General features: G+C 42.4%; 2 protein-coding genes across 4 annotated transcripts; one reads left to right on the top strand and one right to left on the bottom strand.

Annotated features, from left to right (window-relative positions):
• Window positions 1–1,170: 1,170 nt before the first annotated feature.
• Window positions 1,171–11,503, bottom strand: LOC142491613 (histone H2A-like). 3 transcript variants are annotated; one of them, XM_075594427.1, is made up of 2 exons: window positions 11,320–11,503; window positions 1,171–1,733 (listed from the first exon to the last, which is right to left on the bottom strand). In XM_075594427.1, exon 2 carries the CDS (start codon window positions 1,719–1,721, stop codon window positions 1,308–1,310), a length of 414 nt encoding a protein of 137 aa, XP_075450542.1. In that variant the 5' UTR covers window positions 1,722–1,733; window positions 11,320–11,503; the 3' UTR covers window positions 1,171–1,307. The 3 variants fall into 3 exon arrangements, with proteins under 3 accessions (XP_075450542.1, XP_075450541.1, XP_075450543.1); XM_075594426.1 differs by having other exon boundaries at window positions 11,072–11,502; XM_075594428.1 differs by having other exon boundaries at window positions 11,396–11,416.
• Window positions 11,504–11,516: 13 nt separating this feature from the next.
• On the top strand, window positions 11,517–22,948 carry MED31 (mediator complex subunit 31). Its single transcript, XM_075594425.1, has 4 exons — window positions 11,517–11,664; window positions 19,772–19,846; window positions 21,034–21,130; window positions 21,823–22,948. Exons 1-4 carry the CDS (start codon window positions 11,634–11,636, stop codon window positions 22,013–22,015), a joined length of 396 nt encoding a protein of 131 aa, XP_075450540.1. The 5' UTR covers window positions 11,517–11,633; the 3' UTR covers window positions 22,016–22,948.
• The last annotated feature ends 682 nt before the right edge of the window (window positions 22,949–23,630 follow it).

The raw sequence follows: 23,630 nt of genomic DNA, 5'->3' as shown, positions 1-23,630 counted from the left end.
ATTTACAAAATTAAGTAACCATTGTGTGACTTTCTAGTAAGCCTACAGATACAAAACTGCATTGGCTAAAACTAGCAGCGCTATACAAGAACATGCTATTAGGTCTTTGTTTCCTTGAAACAGTATTTAGTGAGTGAACAATAAGTTATTCAATAGAGACAAACGAATATAGTTCTAGTACTGCTTCATATTGGTGTTTGAATGTATTTTCAGAATTTCTCATGGATTTGAGAAACTCATTTTTATTAACTTATTTTGAAAGTCATTACATTTACAACTTATATTGAGAGCATTCTATAGGGATTCTTACTGGTTTCTGACAAGGGTTCAAATGGAGATAATGAAAAGCAGCTGGGAGATGTATCCGATCAGGGGGAATTTAATGCCACCTAGTGTGTTCATATTAGATACAACACACACACAAACACTTGATAGTTAAATTATTTGTGTAGAGTAAACCACACATTAATATACCGGCTCATTGGATATTACTTGCTTGGTGATGCCTCTCATTAGACCACAGGGGAAGACTGGCTCACAACAGAAACATTATATACATTTATAGCCCTAGAGAAAACCCTAATTGTATATTCTTACCACTGAATTTGGAAAGCCATCATAGAATGAGGCTTTGCTGAATGTTGCCTTTGGAAAGCCATGGCCACAATTAGCAGCTGTGAATTTGAGAAATAAGCCAATTTGTGTTGACTGTAAAAGACCAACCTGCTGTGATCTATTCTAGCAACTCCCTTCATAGCAATACCAGTTCATAGAATCTATTGCCTTTATAGTGAATGTGTTTTCCCAGGGGAGAGAGCCAGTAGCACAAATCAGGAAAAGGGGGGTTGGGTGGTGTAAAACTGGACCTCCAGTCAGAACTTCTGATTGCATCCCAGCATAAAGCGGTTAGTCACAGCTGCCGAGTTTGGCCAAAAAACATTGCACTACATTTAAAGAAATGTATTGGTCATTAAAACATTTTATTGATTTGGTGCAGCTCATCTTCCCCAGTTTTGCACACATGGGAATGGAGTTCTCACAAAGATCTTTTAGAGGGCCCATGAAAACCAACACATTGATGTGCACCTTGACATGCAGATCTGCAGGTTTATTTAATGACTGATGCGTGCAAAGAAGGGCAAGTTAAATAACAAATTTTATTTAGGATTTCAGTTTAAAAAGCAAGTAGTCAGCAGAATATACAACACATTAATACCACTGTCTTCATCACATGACAAGTGTTGAAATAAGTACAGGAAATCTGGTCAACCAAAAGATCAGAAATACTGTATCCCAAACGTCATGGTTTAAAACTCCTGAGAGTCAACAGCTTTAGGTTCATATAGGGGCCCTTTAGAGGTCTTCTTTGGTACAAGTTGAGCATGGATGTTGGGTAAAACTCCTCCCTGAGCAATGGTAATCCCCTCAAACAACTTGTTCAGTTCATCATCATTCCCGATTGCCAGCTTGAAGTGTCTGGGTGTCATCCTGCCTTTCTTGTTGTCTCTGGCAGCATTTCCTGCTAACTCCAAGATCTCCGCACACAGGTATTCCAGAACAGCTGCCAGGTAGACCGCAGATCCTGTACCAATCCTATTAGCATAGTTCCCCTTCTTCAGCAGTCTGTGGATACGACCGACTGGGAAAGTCAGACCCGCTTTGGAGGATTTTGATGTCTTGTCAGTTGCAGGTTTCTGGACCTTCTTGCCACGACCAGACATCCTGAAAATGATCTGCAAGAGAGGAGACGAGGAAAGCTTCAAAAACGTGCACAATTTGAAAATTGACAGAATATTGTCAGCCTGGATTTTAAAATAAGTTTCACAAATAAAAGAACTTGTGCACTCACATCAGGAGGCATTAAATGAAAGTCCAGTTTGCAAGTTTGGAAAGTGTAGGATACTAGAAGTGTGAGAACTAGGTTTACACCCATCAAGTTTAAAATACAGTACGAGACCATAGTTAAAGTACATCAATCTGAGGGAGAGGGGGGGGGGGAGAGAATAAATAGATGGACTAATTACACCAATAATGGCCACCCCCTTCATTCCCATTTGGACACGATTAATAAAAACTGGAATTGAGAAATTACAGCAAATAAAAGACCACTTGTTAGCACATTCACATGTCAGACAGGTCTGCAACCTAGCTCCCTTAGTATGCAATGCTTCCACTGCAGCCAGGGATTCTGGGAAATGATATGCAAATGAGCACATCACCTTTTGCTTATCCATTTTAACATGAACCCCTATAAGCATATACCTGCCGTGATACAGCTTTTTAGCACAGCCTGGCTTAAAGTGCATAAACCTATGCACAGAATGGTATTTTAACCTCTTGAGTCTGAGGCTGGTCATACTGGCTGTGCAACATGAAGCTGGGATTGGTTCAACTAGACATTAAAGCAGTAGACCAAACAATATCTTTACATGTGGCTTATTTATTTTTTAAATAAAATCAGCTCTGTAAAAAAATACTTGAAGCAATAAAAGAAATTTTTTTTTTTTTACTCTGAATGACAAATGTATAATATGTGTAGCCCTGGGTAGTTTTGGGGCTATAGGTTTGTCCTCCTGGCAGACATACCTGATAAGGGCAGGTTTGCCAGGATCAACCATGGGTTTTCCCCACACATGCAGTGCAGCTAGTTAGTGACGGTAGTGTCATCAGGCTCTGTGTCCAATTAGAGATACAGGGGTGGTGCCTGATGGAGCTTACTTAATGTACTGCAATTTTCTATTTTGTGAGTTGGTCTCTACCTTGATAGAGACAGGGTACCCGTGCCAAGCTGCCGGGGCTCTGGTGGGCTTGAGGCCCTCCCTTTGGGGAGTTTGGGGTAGACCCATACCTCCTATCCTACCAGGGGATAGGGGAAGAACCACTCTTGGTGCCCTTGGCTGAAAGTGAGTTCAGGGACATCCTGAGGGAGAAGACCTGGTGAGAACTGCTGCTGAATAGAGAAGACCAAATAAAGAGCTGCTGCATTTTACCTATACCTCCTGCCCGAGTCTGAAGTATATTGGGAGGAGGGGGGCGTGTTCTTTTGCAGATACTTCACCCCATACAGCTGCAGGCTGCACAAGATGGAGGCGCAGCACCTGTAAGTATAATTCGGGCACAACCCCAGAAGCCTGTCCTGTTATTCCCCTACAAACACCACACGTGAGACTCAGGGCCCCCTGTTACCAGCAGGTATGCACCACTCAGACCGATGTAACCAGAGCAGTATTCCCCCTAGGAGACCCTATGTGAGATTGGGTGGGGGAAACAGGGTTACAAATGTAGTAAGCCTTTTTTGTTTCTATAGCAACCATTTACAAAGTCACATCCGCTTCCTCTTCTGAAACAGGCTGTGGCACACCCCTTTTTGAGCCCTGCCCTCTAGCAGTGCACCAATTGTATCTAGTGACTGTCTGGTCACATGTCTTCCACACAGAACTTTACATCTTTGGTCATCTTCTGCTGAGTCGTTTAGTGAACCCCCGAGCTGAATCTTCACCAAAGACAGAACAGATTGATCGGCAACTTACCTAATTACTTGTGTTGGTTGTATTGAAACACTTTTAAAGCTGCAGTTAAAAAATAAATAAAATATTTTCCCACCGCTCATTCAATATGTGCATCAATACAATCTACACACTGCCACGTGATTACCCAAGTTGCTGATCAATCCCTTCTCCTGTAATCGATCGCTGAAATTCAGCTGGGGGTTAACTAAAGGCATCTTGAGTAATCTTCTGCTGCACTGGCAGCAAAAGTTCTGTGAGAAAGATCATGTGACCAGGCAGGCACTAGATTCAATTGGTTCATTGCTAGAGAGGACAGGGCTCAAAAATCTGATGCTGTTTCTGAAGGGGGAAGGGGGTATATGGTTGCTGTAGGAACAAAAAAAATGCTTGTTACATAATGTCTTAAAAAAAAAGTATTTATTTAATGCTACAAACGTTCAGTACAGAACTGATTCAGAAAAAAAAACAAAAGTTGGATATTGCTTGAACTGCAACTTTTTCTATTAAACATGGCAACTTTGAGTGCTGCTTTAAAGAAGTTATGTTAGGTACAAGATACAAAAACGCTCCACCATACAGCAAGAGAAATTAAGTATAGGTGAAAGGAAAAGGGTTAGAGGGGTTTCTGTCACTGGGACATGGAAATGAAAGATGCCACTGTGTGATCGCCAGTGTAAAAAAACATACATATACTTATTTTTTAAGGGAGGAAAGCTAAATAATGTAGCAACCAGAGTTAAAAAAAAAATCATTTTAAATATGTGCATCAATACAATAAGTAATTAGCCAAGTTGCCGATCGATCACTGGAGAATGGTCTATCGGTGAAGATTTGGCTCAGGGGTTCACTAAATGGCTGTCAGTTGCAGAAGAGGACCAAAGAGGCAAAGTTTGTGGGGAAGATCATGTGACCAGGCAGTCACTACATACAATTGGTGCACTGCTAGAAAGAGGGAAGGGCTCAAAAAGGGGGCGTGCCAGAGTATCAGAAGAGGAAGGGGGATGTATGTATGCAGCACCATTAATATACATAGCACTTCACAGTAGTAATACACGTGACAAACCAATGCAAATAAAAGAACAATAAATGCTTCAGACATCAAATTTACATTTAGGAAGAGTCCCTGCTCTGAAGAGCTTACAATTGTTAGGCAAGAAGCACATACAGAGACAGTAGGGCATTCTGGTAATTGTGTCTGCAGGTGCCAAGCGTGATCAGGTGTATAGTATTAGCCACAGAGCTACTCTTGGGGGCTTGTCCAGGGAGGCGCTGAGCGGGCGCGCTCACTGGACACGTTGCGACAATGCACAATGCACAATGCACGTGTCCAGCATGAGCGGGCACGCCTGCTCAGTGAGCAAATTTGAATTTGCCGCTCGCAAGCGCGTCACAGGAGCGGTTCGCCCAATGAGGCGGAAAGAGTAATGGATTATATTCTTGATTACCATTTCTTAATGAAGGCAGTGGCAAATTTCCCATAAGGTCCGAGCGGCAAAATTCGGAGGCAGCAAAAAATGCTTGAGGTGCTCTCAAGCCTGATGGGAGTAACTTAGCTGTTGTGGTCATCTACTTACCTGCCGCCTTCTGTCTGAACCACAGCGTCAAATGGACGCAGCGAATGTCACCAGTGTAGCATCGCAGCGTCTCATTGCCATGGCAATACAGCAGCAAATGACATGTTACCATGGCAACGCGGCGCCATTTGACACTGCAATTCAGAAGGAGGGGGCGGCACCACAACAGCCAAGTGGTAGTGGATTTTCAAATCCACCGCCTGAAGTATTTAGGATATTTATATCTATAGACTTACTTCTACCAGAGCTATAGAGCACACCGGTTTTGTTTTACCACAGTACAAAAACAGTCTGATCTTAATATAATTGGGAGGGTGCATATAGTTTGAGCACAAAAAGGAGCAGTACATAGAGTCTAAGACTGCAGCTCCAGTGTCAGCTCCTGCACGCGCATGGGTGAAAGCTGCGATCTGCACGAGGGAAAGAAAAGCTACTGTAGCAATGGTGGAGAGGCGTGGCAGGGGCATGGCTATGATGTCACGCAGCTGGTTTGCCCTCATTGGCTGAACCACCGCGACGTGGCCAATACTCAGCTGCCACGTCAAAAGACAACATTTCTTGTCTTTTGGCAAAGGCAGTCGCACAACGCGCTTCCCACAGGCAGCCACGCCCATAGGGGACCAAACCTTCTGAGCGCTGCAGCCTAATTCATAGTGGTATGGGCTTTGAGCCGTTTAAAATGAGGATTTAAAACAAATACAGCTCAACCCCGTTATAACGCGATGCAAGCGTGGCTCCCAATTTTCGTATTTATGAACACGATTATTGGTATCTTAAATACTTTATTGTACAATGCATACAATTGTACATTATTTCTCACGCGATCCGCTTATAACGCGATTCTTTGGACCCCAAGCACAGCGTTATAAGGGGGTTGAGCTGTACATTATAGTTTGTGCAGTTCCATTTAATTCATAATAGAATTGCAAATCATCCAACAATAAACTACTGTATATCAAGTTTATTTATACAATACATTTCATCAGGAGCAATCCATAGAAAATACACTTAGGGTAAGTTTTAAGAAGACTCATCACCCCAATCTGTAAAGGGATGTAAGAGAGTCAGCACAAATGTGTCAACTATCAGAACCATAAAGATAAGAGTTGGGCTCCCACGGCCATAACATTACTACCTGACGCCAAAACAGACAGGAGAGACATACAAAAACTAAATTACAAAAGAATCACCAACTTCAAACTCTTTTACCACACATCAACCAAACGTCTCCCTCACTCTTACCTCAGTAAAAACACTTCCACAAGTAAAGGCTGTTTGAGTCATCTGGGTTTTTATACCTTCATACCTGCAATTAACTCCAATTAGTAGCACCTGGGAATAATGTGCTATTTAATTACCAGCAACTCCAGCCCATAAAACATGAAGAGGGTAATTTATCAAAGTCTCCTGGCTGCAAACTGGGGCAAAAATGGCATCAGGTTAATTAAGAACCTTTTTAATTCCCAACAGGATTTTGCTGTTTGATAAATCTGGTTCAGTGCTATTGCTCCCCTTTTACTGCAGAGTGGCAGCCAGAAGACTGATAAATAGGCTTAAAAAGTACTTGGGAGAGGTTATAAATAGTAATTACTGTATTCAAAATCTGACTGAAAAAATACATTATTTATGAAAGTTACAAGCTGCAAAACAATGCCCGCGGTTTATCATGAGGAGTCCAATTAAAAGCGATGGGAACTGTTTATGTTATACATATGGGGGGCTATTTACCTAGAGAGCGTTTTAGCATCAGCCCACAGTACATACTGATGCACGCTTCTTTACTGTGTAGAATAAATAAGTGCTTGTATGTTATTTATATGTGAGCTAACACATCCAGTTATATCTTTAATTGTGTCCACAAATGTAGTGGGAACGCAAGCAATCTTATTAATTATCCTGTGTAGTGAATCTATCATAGGGAAGAGACAAAGAGAAGGAAGGAGCATTTCTGAAAATGTCCTGAAATAAATAAATGTTCAGATGTATGTCAATATACATGGTAGTGGCTCAGTGAGTAAAGACACTGACTGAAAAGTTATCAATAACATTTAGGTTGAATCAGGGGAACCTTGTTCAATTCCAAATGTCGGCTCCTTGTGACCTTAAGCAAGTAATTTTTATCTCCAGGCACCAAAAACATAGATTATAAACTCATCTGTATAGGGAATGTTTGTGTAAAAATTCAAAGTGCTTTGTGTCCCATTGGGCCAGTGACGAGACTTTGATAAATCGCTACTTTTAAGTTTTCTTGGTAAAATATTTGATAAACACCAAACCTGTATGTCTCTGAACGTATACAATGTGTCAGTGAAATATACACCATGTTTATCACATATAATGGTTGGCACGTAGCAAAATATTTTTAAACGTGGCAGACAAATGTAATTTTTTTTTTTAAATTACTATGTAATCATGTATGATTGAAACCTATTCTAACTTCATATTGCAAAAGCCGGTATAACCAGCCTCACACTGAAAAAACCCAAAGCCTTACTGTCCAGTTTTACTGGCTATGCATTTCTTTAACTCAGGCTGTGCTGAAAAAGCTGCGTAATTCGGCAGGCATAAGCTTATAGGGATCCATATTATAAAGGGCAGGAAGAAATGTGACAGTGTGTACTCATTTGTATGTCATTTCCCAGAATCCCTGGCTGCATTGAATGCACTGTATGCTAAGGCCGCGATTATATTGCCCGCGCGCGACCGAGCGCATGACGTCACAAGTGCAAAACATGCACTGAGGCTGGAGGATATCGGGAGGTGACAGGGAGATGTGGCGGAGGCGTGGCCGTGACGTCAAGTGAGCGTTTCACCTCACTGACTGAACCGCAAACGTGACCCGGCAGTCACGCAGCAAAGACTAATGTATTTGTCTGGCGGAGAATCGCGCGCGTTCGTCTTTCACCTGCCCATGTTTTACAATAGTGACCTATCGTTAAATAATCTGCAACCGTCGTTGAGAAAAGTATGGGGGTTACCAGTCAGAGGGGGACAGTTTTCAGTATCCTAGCTGCAAAACTTATGCAAAAATGCTGTATTACCTGTACCAAAAGTGAACAAAAATGTATTTCAATAGGAATGGGTTTCCTTGATAACTCCGCAGCAGTATATTAGCCCTGGTTTCACAGCCCAGAGACCTTAATAAATAACGGCCATTGGGTGCAAAGTAGAGTCATCAACACAAGGCATGAAGAAGAACATGTTGTGACTTTCTAAATGCAAAAGAGATCTAAGTTTCTTTATGGCAGACTTGCATCCCCCTCACATCTTGTTTCCCAGTCTTGTGCAGCATTATATACATTGTCATGGTGAGCCTGGTAAATTCTTTCTTCCTTTTTAAGTTGCTGAACACTGGCCTTCCAACCCTGGTACACAGGGGGTTACTGTTTTAAAAAGTGTAACAAAGGGGACACTACTTTTTGAATCCCTTCAATGCGTTGCAGGGCCTTCTGGCGGTGAAGGGGTCGTCATCAGATATAATTCACAGGTCTTTCTCCTGCGGTGGTAAACAGCAGTGAACCCCTTCTGCCCCGAGTTTTTAAGTCCCAATTACCTGAGTTTGCAACACTTAGAATAAAATTGTATCACAATCTCAAACCTTCCGTTTAGATTTCGTAGAGCATTCCTCAGTTTATTTAGCTCACCAGAAGTGACAAGTTCTGCAGCAGGTCTTTGTGCCTTGTGCTCAAATGCATACTTCATCCACCTCTCATCCTGCCTTATTACCGCCTCCCACTCCAGCCTATGACTTCTCCCGTGCTGCACCTCTCCCTACGACGCACCATCAGACTCTCCCTCAGCTTTCAGACATTCAAAAACTCTCTAAAGACGAACCTTTTCAAGGAAGACTATCTGGCATACTCCTTAGATCCACCCACTAAACCTATTGGTGCTAGCTGTGCAGAACTCTATCTACCATCCACACCCCCAAACCTTAGTAGATCATACTCCACCCTGAGGCACCCCCCCACCCCCACAATGAGCAGCCATTTTACCTTTTGTTTCAACATTGCCCCTTATTCCCTCTAGATTGTAAACGCTCAGGAGCAGGGCCCTCATTACCTTCTGTATCTGTCCTTGCTTGTATGTCATTTAATTGATGTCATTGATGTGTCTCTGTACGCCATTATACAGCGCTGCAGAATATGTTGGCAATGTACAAATAAAGGATAATATTACTTCCCCTTCCATTATGTGAGTACTAAACACACGAAATGGTAAAGTATTAGAACCTGGGCATGCCCCAGCTCACTTTACCTACTTCAGAGTAAACCTCATTTTAAGGGGCAACAAGTTGTTGTGTACTTTTAGAAAGCTTGTTCTTGCTCACTATAGTCACTTTCCTTTTCTGTTCCGGTGGTAGCACTTCAGACATAGCTTCATATTCATTTTGTCTACTTTTAAAATGGTCCTGCTTCCCTCCATATTATTTATTTATCAAATGTTTTACCAGGAAGTAATACATTGAGAGTTACCTCTCGTTTTCAAGTATGTCCTGGGCACAGAGTTAAGACAAATAATACATGGTTACAAATAGTTACATAAGTGAGCAGGGTTATACATTATATACAAGACATAGCATACACTGTTAGAGATAATCTATATTATAGGCGTATGGAACAGTTACAGACCAGATTCAAATGTGAGAAAGCTTTAGTTTTGAAAGAACTTCGACTGGTAGCAGCTGTGAGAGTCTCCGGTAGATTGTTCCAGTTGTGGGGTACACGGTAAGAGGAGGAGGAGCAGCCGGATACTTTGCTGAACCTTGGGACCACGAACAGTCTTTTGGAGTCAGATCTCAGATAATAAGTGCTGCATGTGCCAGGGGTGAGGAGCTTGTTCAGATTAGTGTGTAGCTTGCCCAGAAAGTATTTGAAGGCAAGACAGGAAAGATTAACTTTGCGCCTGGACTCAAGTGATGCCCAATCTAGTTCTTTGAGCATTTCGCAGAGCTGTGTGTTGTAGTCGTATTGGAGGACAAAGTGGCATATTGAATTGTAGAGGGTAGCAAGTTTGCTAAGGTGAGTTTGGGGTGCCATGGCATATACTATGTCCCCATAGTCGATAATTGGCATTAGCATCTGCTGTGCGATGTGCTTTCTGACCAGCAGATTTATGTAGGATTTGTTCCTATAAAGTACACATAATTTGGCATAGGTTTTGGATGTCAGGGTATCAATGTACAACCCAAATGTTAAATGGGAGTCAAACCATATGCCCAAATATTTGAAACTAGTAACAGGGGCTAGAATGGTAATAGAGTTGGTTCTGATCTGGAGCTCATACATTGGAAGTTTTAGAAATTTAGCCTGGGTCCCAAATAACATTGTTACACTTTTGTCAGTGTTTAAAAACAGTTTGCTTTGTGAAATCCAATTTTCAAGTCTCAAAAAGTCAGATTGAAGTACGTGTAGGGTTTTGGTCTCCTTTCTGAACACGGTGGTCTGGATGTTACCTGCAGAGCCCTTTATTATTTCCACATCTAAGGAAGTTATTCGTTCTCTACTATATTGGTATGTAAATTTGAGATTCAGATGATTGACATTAGCATTTTAATGAACTCCAACAGTGTTTCTTGGCTACCATTCCATCCAGATTAGTAGAATATCGTCTATGAAATATTATTTTATATCTACACTATAGATACTTCTGGATACACTTGACTCCTTTGCAAGATATTGGCCCGTCAGTGAAAGGGTTCATGCTGACTGCACAGTCACAGTACTAAGGGGCTTATTCTACACTGACCAAGCGGTCCATTTTCGGTGTAAATTCCCCATTAAACTCACTGGGGAATTACGAACGAAAACGTACCCATCGGCCACTCCAGCGGATATAGAATAAGCCCCCAAATAGTTGCTTGCTGACTGCAGAATAAAGTCTGACAATTTGCTGCAGTCACTGCGGACCACAACACACTTGAATCCCCCATAACCTGTGATAGACCTGACATTTCTGGGTGACCTCAATGTTTCTACTTTCACTTACCCTCTGTAACAGTCCATCCCCAGGTTGTATCCTATCACTTATAATGAGGCATCTGAATATCGCCCTATAAATGCAGGTTACACTTACAGCATCTCTCAGGTTGAATTCCTCTTGTAACTGTTCAACTAATCTATGTTAATGAGAATGGGTTTTCATGCCACAATGCAGCAACTCACATACTGCAACTATTTACTTATTATGTACGATTATGGTGGTGACACATTAACACATACACACGTCATTAATACTTTTATCTTTGTTCGGTATTGTAATATCCGCTCCGCATTAGCAGTGTAAGTAAAGCACGGCCCTGATGTCACTGACTTGCCACGGATCTGTCTGCTCGCACAGTATGAGCACTACAGGCGGAGCTGTCAGATCAGTTCCAACACTTACACAACAACATGTGACTCCCATCTGTCTCCAAAGCGAGGCTTGGAACGCAGGGGAAGCTCTTACGTCACACTCTGGTTCCCACTTCCGCCCTCAGGTTGCGTCGCTGCCGCCCGTGGATTGTGAGAGCTGTCGCTTTGTGTTGGGGGGTCAGCGCAACTGCGAAGCGATGGCCGCCGTAGCCGCCACTATGGAAACAGGTAACGGAGCAGGGCAGATACGGTCCTATTATTAACCTTTACAAGGCTGTGGTGGCTTGTTACAATCATCAGTACAGTGGATAACGCTACGGGGGGCCGTAGTGATATATTAATCATGGGCTTTCTGTGTAGCTCTAGTTGTGGCCAAAGGTAGGAGAGGTATATAGGTGTCAGTAGAGGGCTTGGAATACAGCTCTGAGGTGCTAGGTGTTTGGGGAGATGCTGATTGGGCTGGATATATTGTAGGTATGTATGTCTTTATATAGCGCCATTAATGTACATAGCGCTTCACAGTAGTATGGTAGAAGAGCAGACTGATTACAAATTTAGGGATTCAGGGTTTAGGATTTAACCGAAAAACACCACTGACTGACCATCTTGCTCTCTTTAGTTAACACTGGAAATGAATCATCCATTCCTATCAATTTCCACCTCCTTGTGGCACCCCATCCACAAGTAGGACACAAAGATATCACGGGGGAGTATGCAAATTAAAATATGCACTAATAAACACCAAATTCAAATGATCATTCTCCCCCCCCCCCCTCGTTAACCCTGAAAACCCCTGTCCCCTCTTAAAATGAAAACGCCAGAAAACCCCAGATTTTATGAAAAAATAAACACTGAAACCCCTACTTATGTCATAACATTTTCTGCCACTGCAAATATTAAAATAATTAATAAATCCCTCCTACAACCAAAGTGAACGAATGCCAGTGACATGTTTAAAAGGTTACGACTCTTCACTGTCTTTGACTCCCTACTCAAACCACCCTCAGCTGCATTGTCTTCTTCCTCCATCTCACCTTGGGACTTTGCTGACTAAAGGAAAAGGTGGAATCCATACGTCAGAACATCCTCTCTGTTTCCTCGTCCAATCCTACACCTCTTCCTAACTCGCCTCCTGCCTTCCTTGACTCTCTTTCCGCTGTCACAGAGGAGGATGTGTCTTTGCTGATCTCCTCTTCTCCCTCTACCACTTGAACGCATTCCCTTAAAACCGCTTGCTCCTACTATAATCCCTATGAGCACACACATTTTTAACTACTCCCTCTACTCTGGTACCTTTCCCTCCTCCTTCAAACATGCAACAGTCATAACATTACTAAAAATCAGCAAGCTTGACCCTACCTGTCTTTCTAACTACCGGTCTGTCTCTCTCCTGCCTTTTGCCTCTAAACTCCTTGAACGTCTTGTATTCTCTTGCTTGCTCTATTTTCTCAACTCGTATTCTCTCCTAGACCCTCTACAATCTGGCTTCCGCTCTGCTCACTCAACTGAAACAGCCCTAACTAAAATAACTAATGACCTCCATACTACTAAAGACAGAGGTCATTACACTTGGCTCATATCACTCAACCTATCTGCAGCATTTGATACTGTGGACCACCCTCTTCTCCTTTACATTCTCCATACTCTTGGTATTCATAACAAAGCTATCCCGGATCTCCTCTTACCTCTCCCATCGTACTTTCAGTGTCTCTTCTGCTAACACCTCCTCCATCGATCTCTGCTCTGTCCTGGGACCTCTCCTCTTTTCTCTGTACACTCCCTAGGTGACCTAATCACACCTCTTGGGTTCAAATATCAGCTCTATGCTGACAACACACAAATTTACTTTTCAACCCCTGACCTTTCACCTGCTGTACAAACCAAAGTTTCTGAATGTCTCTCTGCGATATCATCCTGGATTGCCCTCCGCCAACTTAAACTCAACATGTCAAAAACAGAGCTCCTCATATTTCATCCCAAACCTGTCCCCACTACCTCCTTCCACATCACTGTTAGAAGTTCTGTCATACACCCAGTAGCGCAAACACAATGCCTAGGGGTCACACTCGACTCCTCTCACATTCAAAACGTATCTAAAACCTGTCACTTTTCCCACTGCAATATTACAAAGATACGCCCTTTCCTCTGTCGGTCGACTGCTAAAACTCTGACTCAGGCCCTCATTCTCTCCCGTCTCGATTACTGTAACCTCCTGATGTCTGTACATGACTTTTTTCTCTCTCACTCTCTGCTCCTATTTGCTATAACTGAGACCTGGCTCACTCAGTCTGACTCTGCTCTGGAAGCTGCCCTCTCTTTTGGTGGCCTTTCTTTCTCCCACACTCCGCGCACTGATGGCAGGGGTGGAGGCGTGGGGCTCCTGCTCTCCTCTCTCTGCCGTTACCGAACCCTTCCTATTCCTCCATCTCTTTCTTTTCCCTCCTTTGAGGCTCACACTGTCCAGATATTCTCTCCTCTCCCTGTCCACGTGGCGGTCATCTATCGCCCACCTTCCTCTACTCATTCCCCTTCTGCCTTTCTCTCTCACTTTGAATCCTGGCTCTCTTTCTTTCTCTCCTCAGACTCCCCTGTTCTTCTCCTTGGGGACTTCAATTGCCACATTGATGACCCCTCTCTCCCTTGGGCTTCCCGCTTTCTTTCTCTAACCTCTTCTTTTGGCCTTCAGCAGTGGACTGCAGCCAGCACCCACAAGGATGGCCACTACTTAGACCTGGTTTTCACTAAAAACTTCTCTCTCTCCGATTTCTCCTTTTCCTCTCTCTGACCATCACCGCATCTCATTCTCTCTATCTTGCTTCTCCCCTTCTCCACCTCCATCTACCCCCCGGTTCTGCAGAAACCTGCGCTCTATTCACTTACCTGACTTTGACTCCACTATACGCTCCTCCCTCTCCTCTCTCAGCTCTGCTACAGACCCTGACAACGTGGTCAGGAACTACAACTGCCTTGTCCTCCTCTCTTGATCTACATGCCCTGCTTTCTCTCTGCCGCCCTCGCCCTTCTAACCCTAGACCCTGGCTAAATTCCCACACGCGCATGCTGCGTTCCTCCACTCGTTCCTCTGAACGCCTCTGGAGGAAATCTCATACTCTCGCAGACTTCCTTCACTACAAATTCATGCTATCCTGTTTCAATTCTGCCCTCTCGCAAGCTAAACAAGCCTACTTTTCTTCACTAATCAACATGCACAAGTCTAACCCACGCCGACTGTTCTCTGTCTTTCATACTCTACTCAAACCACCCTCAGCTGCCTCTCCTTCCTCCATCTCCGCTCAGGACTTTGCTGACTATTTTAAGGAAAAGGTGGAATCCATACGTTAGAACATCCCCTGTTTCTTCCTCCCATCCTACACCTCTTCCTAACTCTCCTCCTGCCTTCCTTGACTCTTTTTCCACTGTCTCAGAGGAGGATGTGTCGCTGTTGATCGCCTCTTCTCCCTCTACCACTTGCCCTCTTGACCCCATTCCCTCCCGACCCCATTCCCTCCCGACCCCATTCCCTCCCGACCCCATTCCCTCCCGACCCCATTCCCTCCCGACCCCATTCCCTCCCGACCCCATTCCCTCCCGACCCCATTCCCTCCCGACCCCATTCCCTCCCGACCCCATTCCCTCCCGACCCCATTCCCTCCCGACCCCATTCCCTCCCATCTCCTAAAACCTCTTGCTCCTACTATAATCCCTACGCTCACACACATTTTTAGCTCCTCCCTCTGCTCTGGAACCTTTCCATCTTCCTTCAAACATGCAACAGTCATGCCATTACTCAAAAACAGCAAGCTTGACCCTACCTGTCTTTCTAACTATCGACCTGTCTCCCTCCTGCCTTTTGCCTCTAAACTCCTTGAACGTCTTGTATTCTCTCGCTTGCTCCATTTTCTCAACACCTATTCTCTTCTAGACCTTCTGCAATCTGGCTTCCGCACTGCTCACTCCACGGAAACAGCCCTCACTAAAATAACTGACGACCTCCATGCTGCCAAAGACAGATGTCATTACACTCTGCTCATATTACTCGACCTCTCTGCAGCATTTGACACCGTGGACCACCCTCTTCTCTTTCACATTCTCCATACTCTTGGTATTCGGAACAAAGCTCTATCTTGGATCTCATCCTACCTCTCTCATCGTACTTTCAGTGTCTCTTCTGCTAACACCTCCTACTCCTCTATTGATCTCTCTGTGGGGGTACCCCAGGGCTCTGTCCTGGGACCTCTTCTCTTTTCTCTGTACACGCTCTCTCTAGTTGACCTAATAACATCTTTTGGGTTTAAATATCACCACTATGCTGACTACACACAAATTTACTTTTCAACACCCGACCTTACACCTGCTGTACAAACCAAAGTTTCTGAATGTCTATCTGCTATATCATCCTGGATGGCTCTCTGCCACCTTAAACTCAACATGGCTAAAACAGAGCTCCTCATACTTCCTCCCAAACCTGGCCCTACTACCTCTTTCCACATTACTGTTGGAACTACGATCATTCACCCAGTAGCCCAAGCACGCTGCCTAGGGGTCACACTCGACTCCTCTCTCACATTTGCCCCTCACATTCAAAACATATCTAAAACCTGTCGCTTTTTCCTCCGCAATATAACAAAGATACGCCCTTTCCTCTGTTGCTCGACTGCTAAAACTCTGACTCAGGCCCTCATTCTCTCCCGTCTTTATTACTGTAACCTCCTGCTGTCCGGCCTTCCTGCCTCTCACCTGTCTCCCCTACAATCTATCCTAAACGCTGCTGCCAGAATCACTCTACTCTTTCCTAGATCTGTCTGAGCATCTCCCCTCATGAAATCCCTCTCCTGGCTTCCGATCAAATCCCGCATCTCACACTCCATTCTTCTCCTCGCTTTTAAAGCTTTACACTCTTCTGCCCCTCCTTACATCTCAGCCCTAATTTCTCGTTATGCACCATCCAGACTCTTGCGTTCTTCTCAATGATGTCTTCTTTCTACCCCCTTTGTATCTAAAGCCCTCTCCCGCCTTAAACCTTTTTCACTGACTGCCCCACACCTCTGGAATGCCCTTCCCCTCAGTACCCGACTAGCACCCTCTCTATCCACTTTTAAGACCCACCTTAAGACACACTTGCTTAAAGAAGCATATGAATAGCACTGTGGATATTCTGAACACATGATACATAAAGCTTGGCCCCCTGCAGACGCACTTACCAGAACTCCCTCCTACTGTCTCTGTACGTTCTCCCTACCTACCAATTAGACTGTAAGCTCCTCGGGGCAGGGACTCCTCTCCCTTAATGTTACTTTTATGTCTAAAGCACTTATTCCCATGATCTGTTATTTATTTGATTACCACATGTATTACTACTGTGAAGCGCTATGTACATTAATGGCGCTATATAAATAAAGACATACAATACAATGTATGGCCTTCCTGCCTCTCACCCGTCTCCCCTACAATCTATCCTAAATGCTGCTGCCAGAATACCTCTACTTTTCTTAAATCTGTCTCTGTGTCTCCCCTGCTGAAATCACTCTCCTGGCTTCGTATCAAATCCTACATCTCACACTCGGTTCTCCTCCTCACTTTTAAAGCTTTACATATTCTGCAACATCCCGACTCTTGCGTTCCGTTCAAGGATGTTTCCTCTCTACCCCCTTTGTCTCTAAAGCCCTCTCCTGCCTTAAACCTTTGTCACTGACTGCCCCACACCTCTGGAATGCCCTTCCCCTCAATATCAGACTAGCACCCTCTTTATCCACCTTTACGACCCACCTTAAAACACACCTGCTTAACGAAGCATATGAGTAGCTCCGTAGTTAATACTGTACACCTGATACATAATGCTTGGCCCCCTGCAGACGCACTTACCAGAATTCCCTCCTACTGTCTCTGTACATTCTTCCTACCCACTAATTAGATTGTAAGCTCTTTGGAGCAGGGACTCATTTTCCTAAATGTTACTTTTATAGCATTTATTCCCATGATCTGTTATTTGTATTATTTGTTATTTATATTATTGTCGTGTGTATTACTACTGTGAAGCGCTATGTACATTAATGGCGCTATATAAATAAAGACATACATACATGTGGGTAATGTGCGTTTTGACTGTATCTGACATCTAAGTGTTTTGTAAATAGCACAATATTTATCAGAAAATTAAGGTCGGTGAAAGTAAATGTAGTATTTCCTTTAATAAGTCTGGTGCAATTAGTTTGCCCCAGTTCTGTAACCAGGAAAGTTCTTAGTAAATAAACCCCATAATTTCCATCAAAATATGTGCCGTTTTAAAACTGTGCACTTCAGGTCCTATTGAATCCACTGGATCAGCAGATAGACGAGATCTAGAAAGAGCTATCATAGGCTCTCCAACTGGTGGCCTGCTAAGGGCCTTGACGTGTCCTTTGGACGTTCGGCTGCCATAGCAATTTGTATGAAAATAGCCGAAGCCAGGTGCAATTTTCCACACATTACCTACATTAAGGTAAAATATATGGTACAGATGTTATACATGTTTGAAATATTACCATTTTAAAATTGATTGAAATTACATTGCAATATGCTTGTGGCCCTTTCCACTCCTAAATGTTTTCTGAACTGGTTAAAGAGCTCTGTTCTGTAAGGATTCTGCTGCTCAACATGAGTAGTAGGAGGGAAATAAACACTTCCAGTGTCTACAGATAAGTTGTTCATTTTAGAAACAGTTATGGTTTTTGTGGTCAGGTGTCCTGTAAAAACACTCAGTCGTGGGATAATTGTCTTGATGACACAGAAAAAGAGCACATATCTCTAGGTTCAAGCAGGAGTTGGATGTACTGTATATATTTCTTTCTCCTGGTAAAGGGGAGCGCTGGTTGCTCACATGGAATGGTATATGTGAAAAGAGAAGAAAATGCAATAGTATAGCCAATTAAAATAAAAAGGCCCTATCCGTAATATAGCAATGGTTTCACTCACAAACTAGACGAATATAAAGCGGGAATCAGAGATTCTTCTCTCTCTGATAGGAGCCCTTTAAGAATCCTCACACATGGAGTTGTAGGTGGGTCAATGTTCCTTAATCCCTCAGATGATGATCCCCCGAAAATAAAAGGTAGAGAGAATCCCAATAGTATAATATTGCCACAATAGCAGATTGTATTGAAAGTATGTTATATCACTCACATTTGAAAAGAGTAAAAGTACAGTGGAGAGAACCAACTGTAATTTTACTCTTCAAATGTGAGTGATATAACATACTTTCAATACAATCTGCTATTGTGGCAATATTATACTATTGGGATTCTCTCTACCTTTTATTTTCGGGGGATCATCATCTGAGGGATTAAGGAACATTGACCTACGTACAACTCCATGTGTGAGGATTCTTAAAGGGCTCCTATCAGAGAGAGAAGAATCTCTGATTCCCGCTTTATATTCTTCTAGTTTGTAAGTGAAACCATTGCTATATTACGGATAGGGCCTTTTTATTTTAATTGGCTATACTATTGCATTTTCTTCTCTTTTCACATATACCATTCCATGTGAGCAACCAGCGCTCCCCTTTACCAGGAGAAAGAAATTCTACAACCATTGGACCTTCGAACAGTTCAATCTAAGGGTGTTGAGCAGCTTTTTCATTATTATTGGGTTTAGGTCATTTATTTTATCACTTATATATAGATTATTATTTCACTATTAATAGGTGTTTATAATATATATTTTTTATTGTTAGTTATATGCACATTAGGTCACATTAATTCACCATTGATAGGTGTTTATTATTAAGTGTGTGCACATTTTTCACATTATTTTACAGGCATACCCCGGTTTAAGTACACTCACTTTAAGTACACTCGCGAGTAAGTACATCTTGCTCAATAGGCAAAGTGCAGCTCACGCATGCGCCAGTCAGCACGCCCTGAACAGCAATACTGGCTCCCTACCTGTACCGAAGGTGTGCGCAAGCGGGGAGACTATAGAGTTTGGTACAAATGCCTTATTTACATCAGTTTTGCATGTATATGACGATTGCAGCACAGTACATGCATCAATAAGTGGGGAAAAAGGTAGTGCTTCACTTTAAGTACATTTTCGCTTTACATACATGCTCCGGTCCCATTGCGTACGTTAATGTGGGGTATGCCTGTATAGAAGCGCCCGGTTCTCTCCCCCCCCCCCCTTTTTTTTCTTGTACTGTATATATGGCTGATGCTTGCACACGAGCAGTAAAGTATTGCACTCTTGTAAACTCCTAGATATAGTGTGTGATTGTAATACAATTTAAGTTTAACAGAAGTCAGATGTCTGATTACCCATTGCTTTGCCTTTCTTAGATTTACTGTTCTGTTTTCTCTTACAGATGAGCCAGCGCGGATTCGGTTCCAGTTGGAGTTGGAATTTGTTCAGTGCTTGGCAAACCCCAATTATCTTAACTGTGAGTATTTTAAGAAGCTCCCTTCATCTGTAAATATACCTTTTTGATTACAGAAGATGTTACCATGACCTAATGTTCAGTGCCAACATGGGGCTTTGAACTCTGTATACAATCACACTGTCAGGTGCCTCTGTAGTTACCATGAAATAATCACCTCAATAGTAGAAAAAAACAACTACCCTGTACTTTGTGGTCATTCACCTTTTGTTAAGTCAATCTCCAGAGATCCATTAGGCACATATGCTGGGATTTACTAAAGCCCAATGCTGGATGGTGCATCTCCGTCTGATGTAAAATGCTGCTGACCTGAATAGCAACACTAGATAAGGGTGCAATTTCCTGCATCAGAGTTTGTGAAGCTCCTTCATATATTCCAGTTCTCAACAGTATAATTCCCGCTTTTATTATAAGTGAACAAAACCATACTGGATCAGCACTCAAAAAAGTACATCAAAGAAAATAAAAGATTTATGGGTTTTTTTTTGGTCTCAAGTTTCTTCTTTAATGTATTTTTTTAAAAAAAAACAACAATACAGAAAAAAACATCAACACACACAGAGGAAAAGTGAGCAGACACACACTGTTATATGTGCACAATAGAGCAACGTTTCAAGGCGTTCTGGCCCCTTCGCCAGGCTGACACCTTGGAATATAGAGTACTTGACAATTCCGGCACCAAAACACCCTTTGTCAAGAGGGTACAGAGCATAGGCGCACCCAAGGCTCTAGAATTGCTCTTTTAATCGCTTTGCTTACAGAGAGGCTAGCATGACATTGGAAAGCAGCACATTATTTTATTCCTTCAGTTTAATGTCATAAGATGACTTTATTTCAACCATATTCGAACATGATTTTATGACTATATGGAAAACAAGAAATCGACGAGAGTAATTACTGAATCTCTTGCATTTTATTGGATCACCATCAAAATTATGCACACATGCTGTGCTATGAGCTTATGATGCGACAAAGGTTCTTTAAAATACATAACAAATAATGCAGTAGCATTTGTTTAAATTGCATTTAAAGTAAACCCTGTAGAGTGATTGAAATAAAAGCTCAAAATCGGCAGTAGTGTGTGAATTTATACTGGGTGATACTTGACTAAACTCAAGTATATGTACGTGAGGGTATATGTAAAGCAATATCCCCCTTTTCAGCTGACTTCCATTTCTTTGTTTCCTTAGTCCTGGCACAGAGAGGATACTTCAAAGACAAATCCTTTGTGAATTATCTGAAATACCTACTGTATTGGAAGAATCCAGAGTATGCCAAGTATCTAAAGTAGGTGCGGGAATAAAGTTCCCATCTCGTTAACTGGTCTCAGACTGAGCTCAAATTAATCTACAGCTGCACAGAAACTTGTGGCAAAAGGCTGTACTGTTATTATTAGTATTTTCTTAGTTTATAAATGCCAGATATTTTGCAGCACAATGTCTGAAACAAGGTCCTCTCTCATGGGACTTTGCTTCAAGAAAAAAGGGGGTAGAGGTGATATACTATTAGTTTGTTTTAGTTTTACCTTCAGAGAGAAACTGCAGCCTTTCGCAATAATTTGTGTACATTTCCATACACAAACTGCTGCTGTGAAAAACATAATTGTGGCAATACCACCTGTAATCCTACCTCCAAACTTGGCAGTGTATTGGCCAATGTATTACTAGCAACCTGAACTGTTTCTGATGTATGTAAATTGACGAAGCCACATACAATTCTTTGGATAGGTTTTGAAATGCAAATTGATATCTATGCATTTAAATGAATGTCACAAATACTTTTTGTCAAGTTCAAAAGGCACAAGTTATCAGAATCTTGGGAAAAGGGGTGTGATCAAAACTGCATGATGATGGAGGAGTTCAATTAGATTGTCTGAGAAGTGTATTACCTGAGCGTTGCCAATCTTTTAAGAAAAGATACAAGGATGGTCCCCTAAACTGCATAGTCTCATACTGCTCTGCCTCCTGTTTCTCCTCCAGATACCCACAGTGCTTACACATGCTGGAGCTACTTCAATACGAACACTTCCGCAAGGAGCTGGTGAATGCCCAGTGCGCCAAGTTTATAGATGAGCAGCAGATCCTGCATTGGCAGCACTACTCCCGCAAGCGCATGAGGCTCCAGCAGGCCGTGGCTGAACAGCAGCAGCAGAACAACGCCTCTGGGAAATGAAACTTCATGTTGCACATATTTAGCACATTGTCTTGAGATCCCTCCCCATTGAGCGTAAAGTAGAAAGATGTACTCCCCTTAATCAGACTGGTCAGGGTGGGCAGCAGCATGGATGCTGGCTTCCCTACCAAGGTATCTCTGAATATAAGAATTCATGTGCCAGGACTTATCACAGGGAGTGTTGGCTACAGTCAGCATTCACATCTGTTTCTAGAAACCTTTAGAAATACAGCTATGTGAGACTAAGCTAACTCGCCTTCAAACCATCTTCCTGAATCTCAAGATCTCACCCAATACATCAGCAGATTATGGACTCTGGATTCTGATGATCACATAACTATGATCAGATGTAGACCCTGGCATTTTATCAAATTGCTGGGATTCACTACCTCTGATGCAGGTTATTGTACGATGACCCTGTGTTAACTTCAGTTTAACGCGAGGCTGCAGTATAACTTTTGTCAGATTATTGAATCTATGTGATGGTCTTACGGCCCTACAGCACTCCGGTATCTGCTCTTGTAATTGCTGGTCCTCCATACTGTGCTGTAAAAACATTCTTCTTGCTGGCTCATAATAGGAAATGAGGCTACTGTCCGTTTCGCTGTCTTTCATTCCCACCTACATGGGCCCATACACAATCGGAGTTAGGAATAATAGACTTTCTTTGCTTCTGAACATTGTGAAAACCTTGAGTTGAACCTGCAGAAAACCAATTTCCAAGGAGGCAGCCATTTTAGATTGGATCTTGGCGGTGTCACAGTGCAACACTATCAGTTGTCGGTTACAATAGACACACATTAACTCTTTAGGTTGGCAAAGGCCCTGCCTTTACGTTTTTGTATATATTTTGTTTGATATCACACATTATTTTGACTGTTTATCATTTCTATCTATATTTGAGTGTCAATAAAATGGCTTTATAACTGAAAACAGCATTAGAAAATACTTACAAAATACAATGACCTCAATGTGGAAGGAGTCTAGAATGCATGTGTTGTTTTTAGGAATTCAGTTAGAAGTATCCTAAAGTTAGATCTGGTACCTACCTACATGTATGTGGATACAAATGCAGCCTTGGTGTAAAATATCTGCGTTTATAATCCGTGCCTTATGTTCAGGATATACACCCTCTTGACTAGATTAGTCAAAAGCATATTTATAGACAATGTTTCAGGTAATAAAATAGATTAAATATTCCAAACAGGGATTTATTGTGCACATCCAATAGGTTGGAGCAATGACGTAAGATGAACAGATGTTTTTACTGCCAAAAAAGATTGAGACTTCTTCCTATCACATGCGTAGCATTCTGCTTAGATATTAATGCAGCAATACTACATTGTCACATGCTTTACATATTAAAAGAGGCAATGTATAATTCTACCTGCTTACTTAAGCCGCCAATCATTGAGGGCTCCTGTTATACATATGTTCCTAACATAATGGTCGCCTTTCAGTTTCAAATCATTCAGTCAGTGTAACTCAGCAGCTACAATGTATTCTGATATTACTAACGTAATATCTATAGTTTGTTTACAGCTCAACCTGCTAGGAATATTGGCAACAAATGGTTAAAGTTCTTGCACTACTGGGGAAGTGTGCTAAAGCCTGC

This window comes from Ascaphus truei, chromosome 3 (assembly GCF_040206685.1).
Source record: "Ascaphus truei isolate aAscTru1 chromosome 3, aAscTru1.hap1, whole genome shotgun sequence".
Taxonomy (NCBI): domain Eukaryota; kingdom Metazoa; phylum Chordata; class Amphibia; order Anura; family Ascaphidae; genus Ascaphus; species Ascaphus truei.
This window is presented reverse-complemented; position numbering and strand designations above follow the sequence as displayed.